The 24,273-nt window shown below is 43.4% G+C and overlaps 1 protein-coding gene across 3 annotated transcripts in view; it reads right to left on the reverse strand.

The window, feature by feature from the left end:
• The window catches only part of SAMD3 (sterile alpha motif domain containing 3), a 99,319-nt gene that overhangs the window by 52,866 nt on the left and 22,180 nt on the right, over positions 1-24,273 (reverse strand). For 2 of the 3 annotated variants that reach the window (XM_073337290.1, XM_073337288.2), the window contains exons 2-4: positions 18,698-18,804; positions 17,722-17,911; positions 12,272-12,385 (exon numbers count right to left, since the gene is read on the reverse strand). In XM_073337290.1, coding sequence (XP_073193391.1) covers positions 12,272-12,385; positions 17,722-17,911; positions 18,698-18,776 — 383 coding nt within the window. In that variant the 5' untranslated portion in view covers positions 18,777-18,804. Of the gene's footprint in view, positions 1-12,271; positions 12,386-17,721; positions 17,912-18,697; positions 18,805-18,945; positions 19,340-24,273 lie in introns of those variants that run through there. The other variant, XM_073337289.2, reaches the window with a different exon arrangement.

Consider the following 24,273-nt stretch of genomic DNA (forward strand, 5'->3'; position numbering starts at 1 on the left):
TTCAGAGATGACTGGGAGCTAGGGGTCTACTTCCCAGCATGCAACTTTCTCCATCCCATAGAGTCATCTACATTCCAAATTTTGCACCCTTTTCAAAAATGCCATGAAACCACAGGGCCTTCCTCACGGTCTGTCATCTCTGACAGAAGTATGGAGCCTTGGCACTATTGTCATGAACTTTGGAAGCACAGGGCACATGATCCTCTAGAATTTGCAGAGCTGCAAGAACCGCATCGATGGAGAACATGATGATTTCATGGACAGCAGATTGCTGCGGAACATAGAGAAAACCAATTCAAGGCTGTTGGTGGAGTTCACAGAGCAGTTGCGGATGGCATAGTGCCATATCTGAGCCCAAGAAACAACTGGGATCACACTGTAATGCAGGGTTGCAATGACAAGCAGTGGCTGCAGAACTTTTGTATGTGAAAGGCCACATTCCTGGATCCGTGCACCAAGCTCACACCAGCCCTCCATCCCCTGGACAACAGAATAAGAGCTCCACTGACAGTGCACAAATGCGCAGTGATCGCACTGTGGAAACCTGCAACACCAGATTGCTATGAGTCAGTGGGAAATCGTTTTGGAGTTGGAAAATCCACTATGGAAGCTGTTGTCATGCAAGTGTGCAGGGTCACCAATCATCTCCTGCTACACAGGACTGTGTCTCTCAGCAATGTGCAGAACATAGCAGATGGATTTGTGGCAACGGGGCTCCCAAACTGCAGCAGAGTGATGGCATGTGCATCCCTGGAACCAGCCCACCTTGCCACAGAGTACATCAACAGAAAGGGCTACTTCTCTATGGTTATGCAAGTGTTGGTTGATCAAGGGACACTTCACTGACATCCGTGTTGGCTGATCAGGGAAGGTGCATGATGCTCACATCTCTAAGAACACAGGACTGTTCAGAAAGCTGAAAGCAGGGACTTTTCTTTCCAAACTGGCGGATTACCATTGGTGATGTTGAAATGCCAACAGTGATGCTGGGGGACCCAGTCTACCTCTTGCTCCCCTGACTCATGAAGCTGTACACTGGCCACCTCAACAGCACCAAGGAAAGATTCAACCACCAGCTCAGAAGTTGCAGAATGACAGTTGAATGTGCTTTTGGTAGACTAAAGGGATGTTGGTTTGTTTACTCATAAGACTGGATCTCTGAGTGAAAAACATCCCAAGGGTTACAGCTGCCTGCTGTGTCGCGCGTAATACCTATGAGGCAAAGGGGGGAAAGTTTCATATGGGGTAAAGGGTGGAGGTGGACCAGCTGTCTGCTGACTTTGAACAGCAGACATAGGGGTTTTTAGAAGAGCTCAACAAAGAGCTGTATGGCTCGGGGAGGCCTTGAAAGAGCACTTTAAGAGCAAGCTACGGTAATGTGCGGTGGTGTACTATGCTCTATCCGGCCCTGCAGTTTTGGGGCCTGTTAGGAACTGTCTGGTTACTGTTCCACATCTATGAATATAACACAGTCAATGCACCTATTAATTCTGTGGTGCTTGCTGTACATTTATAATTATAACTGTGTTTGTCACTGATCCTATGAGTTGTGTCATAGTGTACAATAACAAGCAGCGGGTTCTTTCACTACCACTAGGCATTCTGCAGCATATGTTGGAGATTAATAGATAAATTATTTTCCAAAAAATATTTTATTGAGTAACAAAGCCAGTGCAAAAACAAATAATCTATGCAATTTAAAAGCAAATACATTAAAAACTTAAATAACGAAAAAGAACATTCATGTCCATCTTGGCTACACATACAGCAACTGTGGCGCTCACAGGTCAGTGTATGTGAAGCTGTAGTTGTCCGTAACGTCCCACGGGGTGGAGTGATAGGAGTAGGGAGGTGGGCCCTGATGCCACGTGGAATGGAAAGGGTGTGCTGGAAGGTGCTAAAATGAAGTTCTCTGCAGACTGCAAAGGGAGGCAAGTTTGCAACTGTTGAACATGTAGGTCCACAAGCACCTGCAGCATGTGTGTTTGCGGAGAAACTCCTTTTCCTGCTGCAACTTTCTCCTGTTCGCTCTTTCCTTCTCCGCACCCTCTGCCCACAGTCTGATTACAGGATCTCACTGATGTCATCCTGAGTCCTCTTCTTTCTCCTCCTTACCTGGCTCTGGCATTGCAGAGGTGTGGGGGGGAAACAAAGGCCACAATGGCAGCAGCTACAGACAAAACACAGAGATACCACTGTCAATATAGTCACAATGGAAAAGTGAAAGCTAAGATTCAGAACTTCCTTCCCTCACTCCCCTAAAGTTTTAAACAAGACTTACTTATTGACACTTCTGCTTGGAGAGCTTGTGCACAGTGCCACTCACAGCACCCGCAGTGGTGAGTATGGCCCACCAGAGGTGAGGAAAATGAGGAGGGAATTGCTCAGTAGCATGAAATTATGACTATAGGGCAACGGCACTGAATACTGGCCCCATTTTCCACACGTGGTGGTGATTTTAGCTCATATTGTGTTCCTGAGGATAACAAAGGCTCAGAGAACACAGCTGCTGCTGGCATCTTAAATGTGCCCGGCCCATATGCTGCTATCATGTTTACTGCGATGTGCCTGCTGATGTTATCACTGATGGGCATAGGAAAGCATCTCACCATGAAGGAAAAAATACAGCTGCCATCCCTAGAAACCTTCAAGAGAGAATTCCAGAATACCTCCATGAAAGTTTCATCGAGATCTCTCAGAAGGATTCAAGGGACATGCCTGGGTAAACAAACTGTTCCACTGGTCCCGGGCCCCTCTCAACTCTATAGGGGAATGAAAAGCATGTAACAGCTCTGCCTCTCTTTGTTGTACCTCTGCCTCTTCTAGTATGAGTAAATTAATGCAAAGTTGACCTGCTAAGTTGGGAGCGCCATCAGTACATTATTGTAATGGGAATTACATTTATACACTTACCTGAGATTCCTTCCCCTGCATCAAGCTCACATGTGCTCAGCTACCAAGACTGACTGAACTGCAGTGGAATCTCCAACAGGTCCAGGCTCACGACACAGCATGAACCCCCAGTTTCATGTCCCCCATCCTCTTCCTCTTCTTCGCTGGGACTCAGGCTCCTCCGAGGTATCCACAGTGGTGTATAGGGCAGTGGTATAGTCTCTGTCAAGGCATGCAGCTCTCCGTAAAACCGGCGGGCCTGCGGCTCAGCACCAGACTGACCGTTGGCCTCTCCAGGGCAGTATGTCTGCTGTAGTTACTTCACTTTCACACAGCACTGCTGCTGGTCCCTGTCATACCCCTTCTCCTGCATCCCCCGTGCTATCTGCTCATAGATGTCCACATTTCTACAGCTTGTCCATAGCTGTGCCTGCACAGCCTCTTCTCCCCACAGGCTCAGGAGATCCTGTATCTCCTATCTGCTCCAGCCTGGGGCATACGGAGTGTGTAGCCCTCATGCTCAGCTGGGAAGCTGCAGACAACAAGGGAGAGCTGCTAGGTGTGCTCACCAAGTTGGACAATCAGGAAAAGGCATTTCAAAAAAATCGCAGGGTTTTAGAGTGGAGTGGGGAGGCTGGCTGATTGGCTTCCAGACTCAGTGACTCCTGGCCAATGCACTTCACAATTGTGACCAAAGCAATCAGTGTTGGGCATTGCGGAACAGCTGCTGGAGGACAGTTAGGGTTAACATAGGTAACGCAGTGTCTACACTCGCACTGTGTTGACCTCAGAACGTTAACCATGGCTCAACACCACTCGGCGAGGTGATGTAACTGCTTTGCCGTCATGGGGCATTTACATTGGTGGCGGACAAATTTAAGCATGGACACATGAACAACTAGGTCAACGCAAGGCAGCTTATGTTGATCTTACCTTGTCACGTACACCAGGCCTAAGGCCCTCACTACACTGGGCTGTAAACAGAAGTTATAAGCCATGTGTAAATAGTTTCAGCTAAAATAGTTTTTAAGTGTAGACATAACCTTAGGATGCTACAGCAGCACAGCTGCAAATGTGAAGCCATAGCAGTTCAGTGTAAACTCTTACTATAGCAACAGGTGACCCCTCTCCCGTCACTGGAGGTAAGCCAACTTCCCAAGAGGAAGTAGCAAGGTAAACGGAAGACTTCTACACCAGAGGTTTGGTCAATTTAACTAAGTCACTCAGGGGTGCAAATTTTTCACACCCGTGAGAGAGACATAGGTACGGCAATGTAACTTTTCATGGTGAACTGACCTTAACATAGGCCCGGTTTACACTAAAAAGGTCAACCCAGCTATGTCGCTAAGGGATGTGAAAAATTCATACCTTGCCCCATCAGTCTCTAAACAATGTCTGAAAAATCCTTCAAAGTCCTGAAGCAATAAGGTGGAAATACGCGATTATGTTTACATGAAGTTGCCACAAAAAACTCACAGTTGGGCGACTGTTAAATAGGTGAAGTAGATCTAAATTAAATAGAGTTGGCTGGAGAGAGATGCAACTAACAGCTTATCTACTTACAGAAGTGTTCACACACAAAGCGCTGGTCTTCACTACAGGGTAAGCAGACCTAAGCCATGCTACTCCAGCTACGTAGCTTAGGTCGACTTACCCTGGTGTCTTCACTGCGCTGCGTTGATGGGAGACGCTCTCCCGTCGATCTACCTTAATCTTCTCAGGGAGCTGGAGTACCAGGGTCAACGGGAGAGCGCACTGCCGTCAATTTAGCGGGTCTTCACAGATTGATTGCTGCATGGATTGCTCTCTATAAATATATCAGATGGATAAATACCAGAGAGGGAGAGGAATTATTTAAGCTCAGTACCAATGTGGACACAAGAACAAATGGATATAAACTGGCCGTTGTGAATTTAGACTTGAAATTAGATGAAGGTTTCTAACCATCAGAGGAGTGAAGTTTTGGAACAGCCTTCCACGGGAAGCAGTGGGGGGGGAAAAACCTATCTGGCTTTAAGATTAAACTCGATAAATTTATGGAAGAGATGGTATGATGGGATAACATGATTTTGGCAATTAATTGATCTTTAAATATTCATGGTAAATAGGCCCAATGGCCTGTGATGGGAAGTTAGATGTGGTGGGATCTGAGTCACTACAGAGAATTCTTTCCTGGGTATCTGGCTGGTGAATCTTGCCCATATGCTCAGGGTTCAGCTGATCGCCATATTTGGGGTCGGGAAGGAATTTTCCTCCAGAGCAGATTGGAAGAGGCCCTGAAGGTTTTTTGCCTTCCTCTGTAGCATGGGGCACGGGTCACTTGCTGTAGAATTCTCTGCTCCTTGAAGTCTTTAAACCATGATTTGAGGACTTCAATAGCTCAGACATAGGTGAGAGGTTTATTGCAGGAGCGGGTGGGTGAGATTCTGTGGCCTGCATTGTGCAGGAGGTCAGACTAGATGATCATAATGGTCCCTTCTGACCTTAATATCTATGAATCTATGATCTCCGCATAGTGAAGACCAGCCCAAAGTTGTGCCCATGTAACATCACACTTTTAGTTAAACCAGTGCAACTTGTGTGTTTAGTCTAGGCCTCACACAAGGACAAGACTATTACAAATAGAAGTTTAACGCCAAGGTCAATATAGTGCCCCACAAAGTCTCTCATATACCTGCAAGATCTTGGGACACAGACCAGGTTAACATGCCTGAGAATCGATTTGTAAATCTCACCTTACTTCAGAAAAAGGCATCCCCTTGGTATAATAAAGCCTATTAACTAGTTTTTAATCAAGCCATTTCTGTAAATTCCCATTTTATTTCATGTTCTCTCTACTATCCTTGGAAGTTATGTGAAGCAAACGCTATAACTGTAATTCTCTTTGGCTGCATAGTATTCTCAGAGTGTTCACACACAGTACATCTCTTGGGAACCTAATACCATAAAGTCAAGTCATTATGGACTGAGCTGTTCTGTCTCCACTAACTGAACAAAAATTACAGTCCCAATGTCATGGGGAACATTTTGTCTCACTGAAAGAAAAGTTATGGCGTTTGCACTCCTGTGTTGTCACCTTGGTTATCCAAGGATGGTTTTAGGCTGGATCGTATGGTTGAGCACATAATTAACACAGCAGAAAAGCCTCCAACAGCAAAATATATGGCGTACTTTGCACAAAGGCATGTTCCTGAGTTAGGTGAAACTAATCATTTCAAAAAAAAAAAAAAAACCCTTGGCATCAGTGTAGATAGTTCAATCAAGACATCTGTGCAATGTGCAGCAGATGCCAAGAAACAGGATAAAATATTATACACATTGGTAATAATAACCATTAAAGCCTCCGGGCATCTGAGTAAAGAAGAACAGTTTCCAATATGTATTTTGTTTGTCTACATAATTTAAATAAGATTTTGTTGGCTGAAAGCCAGCTAGCTGTGCACATAACTAGACTGTGTAACACAGGTTCCTCTCAATGTTGTTTCTGGTCTTCCTTGCTTCATTCCCTCCACGGGTTTGTTACACCCCTTTTCTTAATTTAAATTTCTTAATTTTTCTCAATTTTCTCTGATTAGGCAATGAACCCCAAACACACAGCTCCCTGCAGCTACACAGAACCCCACTGTGGCCCTCCAAGTAGAGCTGGTTGAGCATGGTCAGACAGAGCTCATTGCAGGAACAGGACCTTTGATTGTAAACTCCTCAGGGCAAGCCGTGTCTATACGTTTGTATAGCATCTAACAAAGCCCCCTCTCCCCCTTCCCAATAGCGATAGAACCTCTGGGCACGGCCACAATACAAACAACATTATTTCCATTAACATTTATTTTAAAATGAGTCAACTTTCCCAAAGAGTGGGACATCAGAAAACTTCAGCACTGCACTCAACACATTCTCAACATACTAATGAGGATGGAATAACAGTCAGAAAGGTTAGGATGGAGACTGCAGCTTGGTGGTGATGGTTGCGGGGAAGGGCGTGTTAGTGTTTCAGGTGGGTAGGAGAAAAAGATTCTGGCCCACTTGCTGTTGGATGAGCCTTATCTACATCTTATTTATTTATTGCTACATTTTGCCTGATGTTTTCTCCACTTACCTTCACTGGCCCATTGTAGCTCTTCTTGAATGTAGAAACAGGAAGAGCTGATGTCAGTCACAGTGTGAGACTCAGGGCAAGTCTACACTAGAGCACTACATCGGTGCAGCTGCCTCGCTGTAGCATGCCTGGTGAAGACGTGCTGTGCTGACAGGAGAGCACTCTCCTGTTGACATAATTACTCCACCTCAGCAAGAAGCAGAAGCTATGTCGGCGGGAGAGCACCTCCCGCTGACATAGCACCAGTGTGGACAGCACAAAACTTGCATCACTCGGGGGGTTTTTCTCACACCCCGAGCGATGGAAGTTATATCGACTTGGGCTGTAACGTAGATCTGCCCTCAGAAAACCTCTCACTTACTGTTGGTAGAGGGAACCATAGCAGAGATACAAAAATTAAATTTCAGTTAAGTTTTGTAGAACTATTGTCACATTTTACAACCACCAGCTAAAAAAACAGGCCGTGAAAATACAGGCAAAACTAATCAGATGACGCCCATGCTTTAAAGCCAGTTTCTAACATGGCTGGTCCTTGACACAGCCAACTTCACTTTGGAGGCAGTCAGGATTGCGTTTTGTTTGTTACATTCTCAGGAGATGCTGCTTCTGTGCTTGGAGTTTGCTTGAGTGCTGCAGAAGCAGCAGCTGAAGGCTCGGGAGAGAAGAATTTTTCCTCAGGAGTAAGATTGGCTGAACTGCTGCCTGATCAGGCCATTTTACAGGAGAGAGAGAGCAAACACGTGTGCGTGCATGAGAGAGAGAGAGAAATCTAGTTTATCGTAACAGAAGTACTTTTACAAATATATTTTGGGTTTCTGTAAGTCTCATTATTTACGGTAATCTTTGTGGAATTACTACATTACATAGTTAATGTTTCCTCTAGGCCAGAAGTCCCTAATCTGTGGAGCACGGAGGAATGTTTGGGGGTGGCGTTGCTAGTGCCTGGGCCAGCTCCCACGAGAAGTGGGGAGGGAGCGCTACCCAGTTCCGCTCCAGGCCCTGCACCCCAGGGCACGGGCTGCTGGCCTCGGCTCTGCTCTCGCCCCCTCCCCCAGCTATGGCTCCAGCCTCGGCCTCCTTACCTCTGTCCACGTCCTCCCTCCCAGAGCTGTGGTCCCGCTCCAGGCCCTGGGAGGTGGAGGTGCAAACAGGGGTAAGTGTGGGGCGCAAGGTAAAAAGTTTGGGGACTACTGCTCTAGATTGTTTGGAGGATTCAGTTTATTTTTGTTAGAAAAAAGGGAGTTAGAGCAATAAGCACCCACATAAAGAAACCCCAGGCTGACAGCATCTGACTGGTTAACATAATACTATCCACTCCAAGCATTCAAAAAATCATGAGTCAGTCCCCCCCAAAATCACAGAGGTATTTTTTGTCGGTTTGAAATTTCCATGATTTTTAAAACAACAACTTGGGTGTGGGATGGTATTTGTCTTCTAGTTTTTGAGCCTCTAGAATTCACATTTTCAAGCTTCCCCCTGCAATTGCAAGAGCAAGAAGCTTTCAGATAAGGGGGGGGGGGGTTAGAAATTCTCATATAGACCACTGACTCCAATTAGCTGAGGCTTTAAGGGGGAAAAAATCCCAACAAAAACAGGAAGAGTTGGAAATGCTGTAAACAATCATGCAAAAGGTGAGGCTGCAAATCTAGCAAATTAGAAAAATAATTAGATTACCACATGTATTAGAAATAGTTCTGAAGGCCAGTGGTATCAATGTTAAAGAATTAGAAGTCTATTCAGATAAGCTCTCAATGCATATAAAGATCTGACGAACAGTCCAGCAGAAAATTTACAGGAACAATGCTTCAGATTAACAGTTTTCCCCTTGTTTTTCCAGCATGCATACAAATGGATTTCAGACAGACTATTCTAAAAGGACTAACACTATCTACATACAAATAATGGGGAATTAAAGAGCAAGACCTGGGATTGACAGTAGAAGACAAACATCTTCAAACAAAAGCACACTTGCAAAACTACCTTCAATAGGACAAGCTATTAGCTGTACACTTACCACATAAGAGGTAAGATTGTTGATCTAAAAAATTCCTCACACTTTCACAGCCACTCAATTAGTATGTCAGGCAGGATTTGAAATGTGATGTGGTATCCTGTTAGTGCACACAAATCTGTCCCCCAGCTGAGTATTTCACTCCAAGGCATTTGGACAGAAAGTCCATTATGCAACAAAAAAAGCTATGGAACACCTTTTTATTTATATATAAAGATTTATTCTCATATGAGAATCAATCTTTTATCAGGATGCCGTTCCTGAAGGAAAACAGTTGGAACTTCATGAGAAGTGGATCTGGTTTGTATATCATTTGGCATGCGTGACTTCAGAAACTGCATTTAGAACATATGCCAATAAAAATGTGGGCTCTCACACAGCCGTCTCAGGTAACTATAGGAAAAAATGACAGCTGCTGTCTCAGCAACAAGACCATCTCATACTGCCTTGAGCTGTGCAGGAGCTAGTACTTAGATAGAAAAGCAGGTATGAAAAGTGTTCATGGGAGCATTTTGTGTATCCTAAGTGGGTGTTCTCACAGAAGAGCATTGCTACCACTTCAACAAATTTTTACACAAAAAAACTTTAAGACCCTGGACACTCCACACTTTTTTGCTCTTACCCATCTCTAAAAAATAATGTAACTATAGTGACCTCTGATCTGATCAGTTGGATGCATAAATGCACTTTGATGACTCTTCAATAGAGGAAGAAAAGGGATAAAATAAATTATGTTTTTGTTACAACAAGTTAACTGTTATTTTTGAGTTTAAACTATCAGAGCTAGACAGAGTCTCCCTCAATCTCTCTGTAAGATCAAGAAGCATACTTTGAAGGTGCTTGTTGGGGCTTGTCTATATAGAGAAGTTATATCAGGGTAAGGTAGAATGTGAATTTAAAATGCTATATTTCGACCAGTGTAACAATAGCCATTTAACTATATTGGCCTAAATTGCTGTGTAGACAACCCCAAAGACTCTATTCTCTCTTTCAGTATATTACTACTACACTAGTGCGAATGAAGCAGTTTCCACGAGTAAGGGGAAAACATATACAAGAGAAAGATGTACAGAATTTAAACACTCCAAATACATAAAAACAGGAAAAATGAACCAGTTCTGGAAGAAGATGAACAAAAGAAAAACCACTAAGAACCACCCCCATAAACATTGGCAGAACTATCAGACTAACATTATGTTGAATTGTAAAATCAGTATTCAAAACAGGTTTTTCTTAAACCCCCAATCTATGTTTAAAAATTCAATAACCACCACCTCAGCAGTCAAACCCACAGCAACACCAGCTATAACCTCTCCCTGAGGCTGTTTCTACACATAAAACACTAAAGTGACACACCTGCAATGCCATTGTATCATTTCATGTAGACATTCAGTACAGTGACAGAAAAGGTCCTCACATTACTGTAATTAATCAACCTCCCTGAGCAGCAGTAACTGGGTCAGTGGAAGAATTCTTCCATCAACCAAGTACCATCTCCCCTGGGAGCTAGGTCAGTATAGCTACACTTCTCCGGGGTGTGGATTTTTACACCCCTAACCAGAGGTGCCAACTTTCTGATTTGCCAGGGGGGCCACTCGACTTCCCCCCGAGGCCCCGCTCTCATGCCGCCTCTTCCCTCCCAGGTAGTTTGGTTGGTTTTTGTTAATAGAGGTGAAGTTTAATGTACATCGGCCTGAGGAGGTTACGCTGGCTGCTTGCCGGTTGCCAAGGTATAGAACAGGATGTATAAGCACACCTACACAGCTAATGGAAGTGTGATTATAACATGGGTAGGTATACTGATGCTAGCTTTAATTTGGCTAGTGCAAGTAACAATAGAAGTGGTGATGCGGCAGCATGGACTTCAGCTCAGGCTGGCTGCCCAGTACAAACCCAACCGGGACTCTGAGTACATACTTGAGTTGCTACCCTGTGCTGAAGCCTGCATTGCTGTGTGTGCACTACTATTGTTACTTGCGCTGGCTAGATTAAAGCTAGCATGGACATGTCTACCCACACTATAATCACACCTTCATTTGTTGTGTAGCTGTACCATGTGTTCTAGGAATTTTCATTAAGGGACTAGAAAAACTGGTTGGATAGTCTGCATGGCTCCTATGCTTGAAGTGGATAAAAGGGTTGAGTATTTGGCTTGAAGGCTCAGGGTTCACATTCAGGGCTGGTCTACACTGAAAACCGACATCCAGCCCCGGAGCACCCACAGGGAAAAAAATAGTGAGTGCTCAGCACCGACCAGTGGGCCCCGCCGATCAGCTCCTCTCCCTCCCCGCAGCACCGTCTGCCCACCAGTGGGCCCGCCGATCAGCTCCTCTCCCTCCCCCCAGCACCTTCTGCCCACCAGTGGGCCTTGCCGATCAGTTCCTCCCTTTGGCTCTTCATAAGAAACTGACAAATAAGAAACGTCAAAAAAAAATTCTAACCAGACCACTTCACTTTTGAACCAGGACTCAGGTCTGCCCTTAGGTAAGTGTGTTCCAATTCCTGCTTGTTTATCTGAGAATTACACCTGTATATATGAAGACAGATTTGTACTAGGGATGTAAAATGTTAACCGGTTAACTGATAAGCATCAGACTTATGGCTAATGTATTCAGTTAAAATTTAAATGCCTAATGTGCACATCAAAAATGCCACAGCAATACCATTTCATAGTGTATATGGAACTAGGTTCGGCATTGTTAGAAGTCCAGACCATCGCTATGGAACTGACGTCATAGGTGCAGGAACTAGGGATGCAGGGCGTGTTACAGCACCCCCCGTTTTACGCGGGGCTCCACTGCCACTCTGCACCTGGGGTCCCAGCTACCAGCCCCATGCCTGGAGCTCCGTTCCCAGCCCCACACCCGCCCCTAGCTGTGGCCTCAGCCTCCTTACCCCTCTCCAGGTTTGGGAACAGGGCCGGCAGCCACAGCTAGGACCCTGAGTGCAGGGCCGGCAGCTAGGACCTATGTAAAACGTGGGGGTGCTGCAGCACCCCCCACACCCTTAGTTCCCACGCCTATGTTTGAACTTGTTAATGGTTAAATGTTTAACTGATACAATTTTAATAATTTAAATGGTTACTTTTTTAAAACTCTATTTACATCCCTAATTTGTACTTCAAGATTTAGGAACAGATTAGTTCACTTTTCTGATGGAGTATATAGGACTTCCTAGCAATGTGGAATAACTTCATAGTCTCATCAGCAAAACAGAAGTGTAATGCTGTTTTCAAAACATAAGTAGAATTAGCAAGTGCACTGTAAACTCACTTCTGCTTTAGCACTCTTCGGTCAATTAATCCACCATCATACTTTTCAGTTGGAGAGATATAACCTGTCTGCTCCGTAGGACTAAAAGGACTGAACACCTGGATGCCCATGGTGCTGGAAGAGAAGGAATTTCATTGGTGAGCTGTACACTTTGCAAAGCTTGTACACAGAGATATATTCCAAGATTCCAAAACACCTGCTGCAAAAACAGAAAATGTAAAAACGTTAACAAGTTGAATAGTCCATAAGTGACGCTGATGTGTCTGAAGTGGATGATGAATTAAATTAATCATTAGATCCAGCCAACTTAAAAGAAAACTAGAGTAATATTGCTAAGAGATGTTCTAATTACTACACGTAATTACAGAGAAGCAAATCACTACATTTTTGAAGTTTCATAGATACAGCAGCTTCTTGATTATTTTTTCTGCTATATTTAGTGTCCGATGTCTTCTAACATACAGGAAACGGTTCACCATTACAACACGTGATAAAACAAGAGAGGCTTGCAGAGTGTTGTAAGGCAGGTTCTATTAAACTAGGGGTATGTCTTCACTACCAACGTTCAAGCACTGCCGCAGCAGCGCTTTCCCCTGGCTGCGTAGTGACGCACTCTCCCAGCACTCTAAAAAAAAAAAACCCACCCCCACGAGGGGAGTAGCTGTCTACACCGCCATTTTACAGCGCTGAAACTTGCAGTGCTCAGGGTGGGTGTTTTTTCCCCACCCCTGAGCAAGAAAGTTTCAGCGCTGTAAAGAGGCAGTGTAGACAAGGCCCTAGAGGGCTGTCCGCTTCACGGCTCCTGTAGGCTGAGCTCATTGCACGTATCAGGCACTCCTTGTATTTTCAGGGACTCCCTGAAACCCCTGCTGTGCCAGGGGCTTGGTGTGTCCCCCATTCTCCACCCATTCCTCTCACCCCCATTTTGCACCCATGACATGTGCAATCTGTGCTCCCCACATTGTTTCTTTTCTTTCTACCTGGGGGAGGAGAAGTCCTTCAGCATGGGAAGGTGTTAATGGCTGCCATCAACCAGTTCTTTGATCTTTGGATAATTACAGACCTAACTGAAGTAGATAGCTCTGCTAAGCAGATGCAAGGGCTTCCAGAGGTCAATTTTCATTGAAATCAGTAGGCTTTGCTCCATTGCAGCCTAGAACATTTCCCATAATTTTGGAATTGATCGGATGCAGTAGTTAAAAGTTATCAGATTACCTAAAGAAAAATGACATCAAGTTGAGCGTAGGTAGGACTTTGCTTCGCTCTGCCAAAAAAATAACAGATTCTGTTCTAGCCTACATCAGACTGGACCTTCTGCTAAGAACAGTAAATAAGCAGCTCTCATTGAGACCACTGAGACACTGAAACTGAAACATCTGTAAATATATCATTTCCAGCATTGTTGGAGAAAGTGTTCTTGAGATTTCCTTGAACCTGAATATTAGGGAAGTTTGGCCCCATCGCCAGGTGCAACATAGAAGTGTTCCAGCCATTTATAATATAGATCTTGAAGACTTCTTTTTGCATGCCACCTCTGCAGCATCAATTAAATGTCTGAAGAGCACTTTCTGAAGTGGCTTGCAAAATCACTGTTCCCTCTACAGTAGTGGACATACTAATAGAACTGGTGCATGGTGACCTACTGCTGCCAAGTGACCTCAAAAACAGCCATGTCTGAGTGCAGATTTCCTTTCCAGTGGGCCTCTTCATTTTCCCTAGTCATTTTTTCCAAACCACTCACTTAAGTCAGAGCAACCAGACATCTTCTCAATGTGGCTTCAGGCTCCCAACTGAACTTGGGAGCAATCAGTCTACAGATAACTGATGTATGAAATGTGCAGCCATATGTCGCCATGGAGACACCATGCGAACGGCTCCGCTGGTGCTAGTGCATATGCAGGTACCCTCTGACCTTACAATTAGCGATAGGCCCAAGGCATTAAGCCCAGCTCCAGAGACTGATCCAGACTTCACAAGATGTGTTTCAGATACAGTATTTCTGTTCAAGTTCATCACCTCTACCCTTAGTATTTTTATACAGTCACTATTCATTTAGGTGCCTACAGTACTCTATCCAACTAATGCAGTTTTCATTTGATAAGCAGGAGCCACGCTGACTTTGTACAAAATCCCTGCTGTTAGAAATCATTTTCTCTCACCTGACAACCAAAAGACAGCAAACAGGAAGGAAGAGAACTTAAGGAGTGGTAGGCCAAGAAAGCACCAGTGAACATTAAGAAAGGCATTCATGTAAGAAGGAATGGGGGCAGAAGAAAGGATGAAGGACATATTGCTTACAGCGTGGCAGATGCTTTGCCATGGAATGCTGTGAAAAGCAAGCCAGGTTGTGGAGCCCACATGCAATTAAGGGCTCTGTAATCTGGTCTAGTGTCAGCAAGTGAACAGTGAAAAAAAATGAATCCTTTTTGTGCATCTGTATATATTATATAACAGATCTATGCATTTCTGCTTTTTCCACAAATAATCTGATTCTCCAGATCAAAAGGTGGCTTGCAGCAAAACCATGAACAATATTAAAAGTAAAAAAATGTATTACAGTGCTCCAAAATCACGGATAGCACAAATTCTGGTTTCTAAAGCATGAAACAAAGTCAAACAAAGGATTCCTAAAAAATTTTGTGCAACATACATATTTATTACACACACAAAACTATGTTAAAAGAACATTATTAAGGTTGCAAAGTCAAGCATTCATAAAGTAGGAAATTCCAAAATTAAGATTGCCTGTGGAACCTCTATTCAGCCCCCTTGTGTGTACACATTTATGAAACAATCATTAATTATATCATCACATACTATTTTTTCCACAGGACTCTGCCTCATTGAGTGCACAGAATGGATGGTGGTCACTTATTGAGCAACTATTCAATATTTTATTTTCCCCACATTGCTCAAAGTGAGGCTCCAGGCTTTATTTAATGAATACTATTTAAATCCTACAATGAAGACAGTATTAGTTTTCTCCTGGGCTTTGATGCTCATCACTATAGTATGAGTGCTTCACAAACATTAATTAATTTATTTTCAAAACACACCTGTGAGATGAGGGAGAATTATTATACCCATTTTATTATCCTCTGGAGAACTGAAGCACAGAGAAATTTAGGTCAAAAGTATCCACTAGTTCTGGGTGCCCAATCTGAGATGCCTAGGACCCGATTTTCAGAATACTTAGCATTATGTAGCATGTAATGCATACAAATCACAGCTCCCACTGATGTCAGTTGCAGGTGTCAGGTTTCAGAGTGGTAGCCCTGTTAGTCTGTATCAGCAAAAACAAGAGGAGTACTTGTGGCACCTTAGAGACTAACAAATTTATTTGGGCATAAGCTTTCACGGGCTAGAACCCACTTCATCGGATGCATGGAGTGAAAATACAGGAGCAGGTACAAATACATGAAAGGATGGGGGGATGCTTTACCAAGTGTGAGGTCAGTCTAATGAGTTAAATCAATTAACAGCAGGATACCAAGGGAGGCAAAATAACTTCTGAAGTGGTAAGAGAATGGCCCATTACAGACAGTTAACAGAAAGGTGTGAGTAACAGTAGGGAGAAATTAGTATTGGGGAAATTAAGTTTAGGTTATAGGCTCAAGTCACACGCCCAGAAAAAGAGGCACACACAATTAGGAGGTCAACCTGTGAAAAGTTTGGTTTAATGGCCTTCACTAATATCACATAGGAGCTCTGAGGTAGAGGCAGGGATAGAATCCAATTTTCCAGGGTAGCATTCAACTGCCTTAACTATAAGACCATCCTTTCTCTGCCTCATTCACTACATACCTTCCAACTTCTACAACAAACGAAGCAGGGGTTCTACAGACATCATCATCCTTGGCTTACACAACCCTGAATCGACCCCAGAGCCGGTCCATGCAGTGCACTGAATGAGGCACGGGTCTCGGGCGGGGGGAATAGTATGTGATCATGTAGTTAAAAACAGTACCATAATGGATGCACACTAGGGGGCCAAATTAAAAGTACCGTGTTCTGTCTGGACCACCAATAGATGGGGATTGGACATTTTGCTAGGGGGGTTCATAGATATTTGCTGACAACAGAGGAACAGACACACTCAGGAATTCTTGATCTGGAGAGGAGTGTTCTCTAGGGGTCACAGACTTTTCCAAGCATGCTAAAAAGAGTGACCTGTTCTGCTCTATCTCCTCCAACCTGTCCCTGTCCCAGTCCTGTCTCATCCCCACCTCTGGCTCATCCTCTGAATCCCATTCTCCTCACTTAGGCTTTGTCTACACTAGAGACCTTACAGCGGCACAGCTGTACTGCTGCAAGATCTCCCATGTAGCTGCTCTATGTGGCAGGAGAGCGTTCTTCCACCAGCATAATTAAACCACCTCTAAAAGCCAGGAAATCCCAGCACCTCCCCGCCCCTGCCCCCCCCAAATTCCCAGTTTGAGCCCCCACCCTATTTTCCCTCTCCTCCCCCTACCAGCCTCAAGTCCAAGACTCTGCCACCCCCAGGTCTGAGTCCCAGTCTTCCTGCACCTCCTTGTCCTAATCTATTTTCCCTACCCCCTTCCATAGGTCTGGCTCTTGTCCCCCCTGCATTCGAATTAGGCAGCTTCCTCTTCCAGGCTCCCCAGCTGAAGGCTCATTGAAAGCACAGGAGGGATAGGCCTTGTCAACTGTGTTCTCTGTTCAGATACTCACAGATGAACCTGGACCAGCGCACAGCAGCACAGAGCTGCAATTGCAGGGAAATTCCAGCTGAACCCTGGGCAGGAACATGCCCAGTGCAGTCAGAATCTTTGGGAAATTCGGCAGGTACAAATCTTCTAAAATGTCTCTATTGAGCATTTGTGAACTGAGATTTTTCAAAGGCTTATAACCCGGCCAAATTTGGGTGGGTTTTCCCAGAACGGTAAAAGGCCCATCCCTTACACAAAGGCTGCCCTGCCCCCCTGCCAAATTTCAAGTCTACTCTCCAAACTATGAGTCGAGAGCATTTAGAAGAAAAGGTCCCATAATATATTTTTAACAGGGACAAGTCCCCAGAACTTTTTAACGTGACAAAACATTTCTCCATAGCCTCATACTCAGGAACGTCTGAATTGTTTTGGAAGGTTGGGGGGGGGAGGTTTAGAAATTAAGCTTGAGTCAGACTTCCAGCATGGAATGTTTCAGCTAAAATGGTTACAGTCTGGCAAAGTTATAAGCAACTGAATACAAAGTCTTGTAAGGGCAATCAGCCCCACCTATAACAACTTGTGCAGCAACGTTTATATCATGTCTAAACCCACAAAGTATTAAATTAAACATTTCAGCTGGGACTCAAATTGTACAGAAGTTATATAACTATATAACATATTAGCTATGGAGCTAATGAAACTCAGCATGAAAACACTGAGGGAAGATTACAGCCGTACTTAAACAGAATATTATTTTGTTTCATGCATAGACAGACTCACCCACTGTTTGCTTCTGGTGACTTTGGAGGAGTTATTTCACAACTGTAAGTAAAAGATTCTAGTCCATTATTCTGTTGCTGGTATTTATTAATCAGATCCATTAGTACTGCTTGGTGCCCAATTTTCTTCACCAGCTGCTGCACCATACGATCATTAAGAGCCAAAAGAGCTGCTCCGCTCACTTCTTCCTCTAAAAATTGAAGAGAAAAATATCCTTACGTATTACTGTGTAGTAAGATTCTACCTAATACAACATGTAATACCTAATTCAACATGATGTTACAAGGTAGGTGATTCTCAAAGGCAAACATGGTTAGTTCTTCTACATCAACTGTAACATGAAATCATTTGTTTTGGCTACTATCCCTTCCAAAAAGCTGGGCAAGAATTTTAACTTATTTTACAAATTAGTGGTTTGATGTCTTCTAGTAACAAAATTCTGTGCCTTAGACACAAAGCAATCAGCGAACTGGATATTTCAATATGTTAAGGCAGGCTTATTTACAATACACTGGTATTTTGTTAATAAGGGAAAACATTTTAGAGATTGCACAGCATGTTTGAATGCCAGTCTCTCTCAATTCTTTGTACAGAACGTATATATTCACACATAAAACAAACTTTTACATATCAAAGTTGTATCACTACAAATACAGGTATTAAATATAAAATGGCCCTAAACAAATGCTAGTAAACCCAATTTTGTTTCTAGAAGGTGTACATGTTTATAGGTTTTCAGTCCCTCTCATAGCAGTTCTTCCAGACTATTCATAATAAATGTACAGCCTCATTTTGATTTATCAGGTCTGAGCCAGTTCTCTCCCTAATAAATTCTGTTAAAAACTGAAGTTACCCAATGGCAATTAAATACAAAAATACACATAAACAAGAAGTTAGAAGGTGGCAATTAAAAAACAGACTATACTTTTTTTCAAGCAGAGAGGCAGGAAATACACATTTAACAAAAAAGACTTACCACGAAACTTAGGGACTAAGTCTCCTAAATTTCTCTGCACCAACCAGTTGCAGACTTCATCAACTGACCAACTTTCCATCTTCAGGTGCTGTAATAGTAAAATTCCACTGTGGAATGAAAATAAAGGAATGTTTTATTTTTATGCTCCACTCCAGAGTCAACTTCCCAAGACTACAGAATGCTCAACCTTTCTGAGGCACTGTTACATGCTCTGAGTAAAAACATGTATTGAGAAAGCTGCTATTTACCTGCTAAACTGATACCTATTTCAAGCAGCCAATTTTTCCGATACCTTCTTTCTTCTCCTCCCCTTCTTTTCCTCCCTGGTTTCCCTCTGTTCTTCTAACAAAAAACCTCATTCTTTATTACACAGAATGCTACCTGATCCTGTACCATTAACTCCCAGGTTTCCACACAAAGCAGAGAAAGGTGTGAAATTCACCACAACCATGCTCATCAGGAAATGCCTGACATTTTACAGAAAAAAAAAAAAACAGATCAGCTACTCTGAAACAGATCAGATAAGAGTCTGTCACATAAATGTTTATAGTAAATGGAGCACATTAACCCTCTCTCCACCACCAAGCAGTTAGTCAAGTGAATACTTAAATCTTGATTACAAACAATTAAGGGCCATAAAAGCCTCCCGAAAATACAGGGGAGAGGCAGACTACTTTTGTTGTTCACCATTCACACATTCTCTCTCAGGTTCAAACTATTGGTAGGAAATGCATGTCACATGGATCATAATGATATTAGAGCAAACAGAAGGGTCCATCCTAGAAGGGACTCAGTTCCTTCAACTCCTATTTGATGAGACTGAGGAAACTCAGCACCATCCAAAATTGAACCCTTAGACAGCCTCCTTGCTGTACCCAGGTATTTTTATATTCCATGTGCCATACAGTCCTTCTCTAAAGGGCTTGTCTGCTCCAATCTACGTATTTGAAACCAAGATAAACCACACCATTGTAAGTCAATTCTTACACCGAAACGTCAGTAGGAGTTTGCACTGGGTTTTTTTTAAAAAAAAGGAAAGACCTAGACAGAGTAAGGACCATCAGCCGAAATGCCTTAAATATTACAATCCCCCCCTCCATAATAGCTTGAAATAAGATTCTTTAAATAAATCAATAAAAATAAAGTTATCTGCTCTTAATTTGGTTTTAAGATGCCTGAGTTGGGCAGTAACTTTAAGTACGTAAATTAATTAATTAAATGAACAACTGCATTGCAAAAATATGATGTGCGTGTACAGAGAAATTTCCTTCCCACCTTTATGACTCCTTTACAATTAAAACTCTAGAGAGAGACATTGTCATGAGTGAAAAGAAAAGGAGGACTTGTGGCACCTTAGAGGCTACCAAATTTATTTGAGCATAAGCTTTCATGAGCTACAGCTCACTTCATCGGATGCTGTAGCTCACGAAAGCTTCTGCTCTAATAAATTTGTTAGTCTCTAAGGTGCCACAAGTCCTCCTGTTCTTTTTGCGGATACAGACTAACACGGCTGCTACTCTGAAAACTGTCATGAGTGGTTTTTTATTTTTTTTTAATACTAAATTGATGTAATTTGGCTCTGCTGCATGGAAGTCAAGCACTCACTGAATGCCATGGCAAATCTCAAAGAGCTAGAGAATTAGTTGCTAAGTAGTCAGAGAGGCGAAAACATTAGCAGACTCAAGCGAACTTTTTGGGGTGGGCTAACCATTTTCCTTCCAGGGAACATTAGACAGACTAGACCCAACATTTTCTTACAATGCAGACATACATAAGGCCCTGATCTTGCAATGAACTCCATGTGGGCCCCAGGGTCTGCCCATGTAAAGCTCATTGCAGGATGAGAGCCACAACTTGTCACACTGTAGGCGGGCAAAAAACATACCACACTTGAGAATAGGCATTTACATGCTTCAATAATAATTCTCCACCCCCCCCCACATTAGTTTTTAAATAATTAGAATAATTTAAAGTTAACCCATCTCAGACCAATATGCTTCAAAAACTGAAAAGGGTTAAATAAAAAAGGATGGTCTTTCTGAATTACAAGAGTGGATTTAATTTGATATGACAACAGTAGCCATACAACTCCTCCCCCAGGCTAAGCAGCAATAACAGGGTGTGAAAAGTCATTATTTGCTGAGAACTCTGGTGTAAATTAAAAATCACACCTTCCTGTCACACTTCTTGCTTCCTTGTGAAGAGTAGGACAAAAAAAGCCTCTAAAAACTTGAAAGATAAAATGGAATGCAGAAGATACTTGCCTTAAGAGCCAAACAATAATAAAAAAGTAAAATACTTAAAAATGGGAAACTGCCAATGGCCCATACTATAAGAGTATTTTTAATCAGGTCATACCAAAACAGGCCAAGACGCCAAATCGATTGTTGTTAACTGCAGCTATAAAAAGGGTCTGAACATGTATCATATGGTTACCCATTTTGCATGGAAATGCAGGTTTTGTACATGATTTTACATAGCACCAGTTTACAGGGGGTCATGTTTGAAAATTAGACTTATACAAATGCTCATTATATACATACACTTCGAAGTATTTAACAACCACACCTTAGTTTACAGATGCTTTAATACGGTAAAAGTAATAGGGGGAGAATAGAGAGCCTGCCACTCTTCTGGCAGAGTTATGGAGCCAGCTAGAAACACTGAACATGGATACTGATATGCAGACTCTTTGCTGCATAATTATTATTCGCCATAGAAATGTAGGGCTGGAAGAGACCTCAAGGGATCATCTAGTCCAGCCCTCTGCACTGAGGCAGTAAACCTAGACCATCCCTGACAGTACTTTGTCCAACCTGTTCTCAAAAACCTTCAGTGATGGGGACTCCACAACCTCCATTGGAAGCCAATTCCAGAGTGTAACTACCCTTCTAGTAAGAAAGTTTTTCCTAATATCTAACCTAAAACTCCCTTGCTACAGATTAAGCCCATTCCTTCTTGTCCTACCATCAGTGGCCATGGAGAACAACTGATCACAGCCCTCTTTATAACAGCCCTTAACATATCTGAAGACTATTATCAGGTTCCCCCTCCTTTTTTCTCAAGACTAAACAAGGCCCATTAACCTTTCCTTATATGTTGGGTTTTCTAAACATTCTATTGTTTTTGTTGCTCATGTTTATTACAGTAGAGCCTAAGGACCAACCACGAATGGGGCTACAGTAGAGCCTAAGGACCAACCACGAATGGGGCCCTATTGTGCTAGTTACTGTACAAACAGTAGTAGAAGGTATATTTATATACTATCAGTGTTTTAAAAGCAGAACAAAAAAAGTCAGAAGCAATATTTTTAGCAACGTAGACCATAAAGTACTGATTGAACTCAGCACTGAGCTTCAATTTTCAAGAGCTCCTGCCTGTTTATGATTACTGCAACACAGCGTTAGCACTCGTTTCTTCAAACATTTACTACTGGGGAGAGTGCCTATTAGTCCAAGTTGACATCAGGAGAATCTCACTGACATCCTCAGGACTACTCATGACACTTCGTGCTTTTAGAATCAGTCCTTTAGAGCAGAGGTAGTGAACCTTTTTTCTATCGGGGCCACTGACCCACAGAAAAATCAGTCGGGGGCCACACACAGCCCCATGCGGGGGTGGGGCGTGGAGGCTTAGGACTTCCCCCGCAGTGGGCTGAGAAGGTACTTGCAGCTCCAGCCCCACAGGGGGGCGTGGAGGCTCGGGCTTCCCCTAGGCTCTGGGGTGGGGACATAAATTAGAGCTTCAGGGTGCAAGAGGGGGCTCCGGGCTGGGGCAGGAGTACGGGAGGGAGGGCGGGCTCTGGGGTGGGGCTGGGGATGAGAGGTTTGAAGTGTGGGAGTGGGCTCAAGGCTTTGGCAGGGAGTTGGGTGCGGGAGGGGTACAGGCTCTGGGAAGGAGTTTGGCTGTGGGAGGGGGTTCTGACCTGGGGCAGGGTGTTGGGGTGCAGGAGGAGCTTCAGGGTGCTGGCTCCAGCCAGGCAGCGCAGCGGGGCTAAGGCAGGCTCCCTGCCTGCCCTGGCACTGCGCTGTGCCCTGGAAGCAGCCAGCAGGTCCGGCCCCTACACAGAGGGGCCAGGCGGCTCTACGTGGTACACACTGCCCGCACCCTCAGGCGCTGCCCCCGCAACTCCCATTGGCCACGATTCCCAGCCAAAGGGAGCTGCGGATGCGGTGCTGGGGGATAGGGGCATCACGGAGAGCTTCCCTGATCACCCCTCCACATAGGGGCCACAGAGACATGCCAGCAAGCTGGCACTTGCGGCTCCAGCCTGGTGGAGGAGCACCGAGGCTTGGGGCTTTCAGCCCGTGGTGAGGAGACTTGCAGCGGGCCGGACGAAAGGAAGCAGCAGGCAGGATCTGGCCTGCGGGCCGGAGGTTCCCCACTCCGCTTTAGATTAAAAGCTCGGAACTTTATTTTCTTAAAGCAAACTAAGATAGATTTTTTAAAATGTCCTAGAAGTGAGAGCATCATTTTTTGAGCACTTTATCTCCAAAACACCTTTTCTGATTCAACTCTTCTGAATAAATCTTATCATGGCATAAGAACACACCAGTGAAATTTCAGGCTGATTTAGTTTTGAGGACATTTGTGAAAGTGGAGAAGAAAAAAAACTAAAACCACAGAACATTATAATGAATATTTTATTGCAACCTGGACTTTGAGGAAGCTATTTTGCCAGATAATAGTGTTATTTCTTGGTTAGATTGGTCCAATGGCTTACAATCCTTTGAAAAGAGGAGACAAAAACTTGCACATGGGTACAATGCATGCCCCAGTATGAAAAGTTTAAGAAGTAGTGCAAATCTAAGACTAGAATTTGACTCAGTTGGTGGGGAAGGAGGGAAGGCGGGGAAGGCAGCACTGTCACAAAAGAGAGTTCAGGATAGAAAAAAAATAAGTGTGTTGCGAGTGTCAACTCCCAGGAGTTTGGAAAAAATTCTACACAATGGTACAGCTAAGGCCAAGTCTACATTATAAACTTTTGCTGGCATACCTATGTAGATTGGGGTGTGAAGAGGTGCAATTTGTGCCTTGACATAGCTGTGCTGGCAAAAGTCCTCAGTATGCAGTTTTGCCAGTGTAGCTTATTTTGCTCCAGGGGTGGGAGGAGTTGTGCTAGAACAAGTTATACCATCAAAAGTTCAGTTCCGTTGGTATAGCTGTATCCACACTAACAGCACTTAGCCAGCATAGTATACTCATTTAGTGATACCAGAGAAGCACTCCTAGTGTAGACATAGCCTAAAAGATATTTGGCAGAATTCTATTTTTACTTTTTCACAATTTTGACAGATAAATTGATGTTCCTTATTAAGCATTTTTTTCAATTTTTAGGATTTAAATTTTCACAGTTCCACAAACTGATGGGTTTTAAGACTTTTTTAATTTTTGTCTTTTAAATATTCATAGTTCCATGAAATTATGGGATTGTTCAGATAATTATTTAATGATAGTAGACACTGAGATTCAAAACGTTAAAGCTTTATAAACCATTAAAACACAGCTCCTCAACATCATATGTCAAAATAGACAAAGTAAATATCCTTAAATCAACAATTCATACATGTTTTTAC

Source organism: Lepidochelys kempii, chromosome 3 (genome assembly GCF_965140285.1).
Source record: "Lepidochelys kempii isolate rLepKem1 chromosome 3, rLepKem1.hap1, whole genome shotgun sequence".
NCBI lineage: Eukaryota > Metazoa > Chordata > Testudines > Cheloniidae > Lepidochelys > Lepidochelys kempii.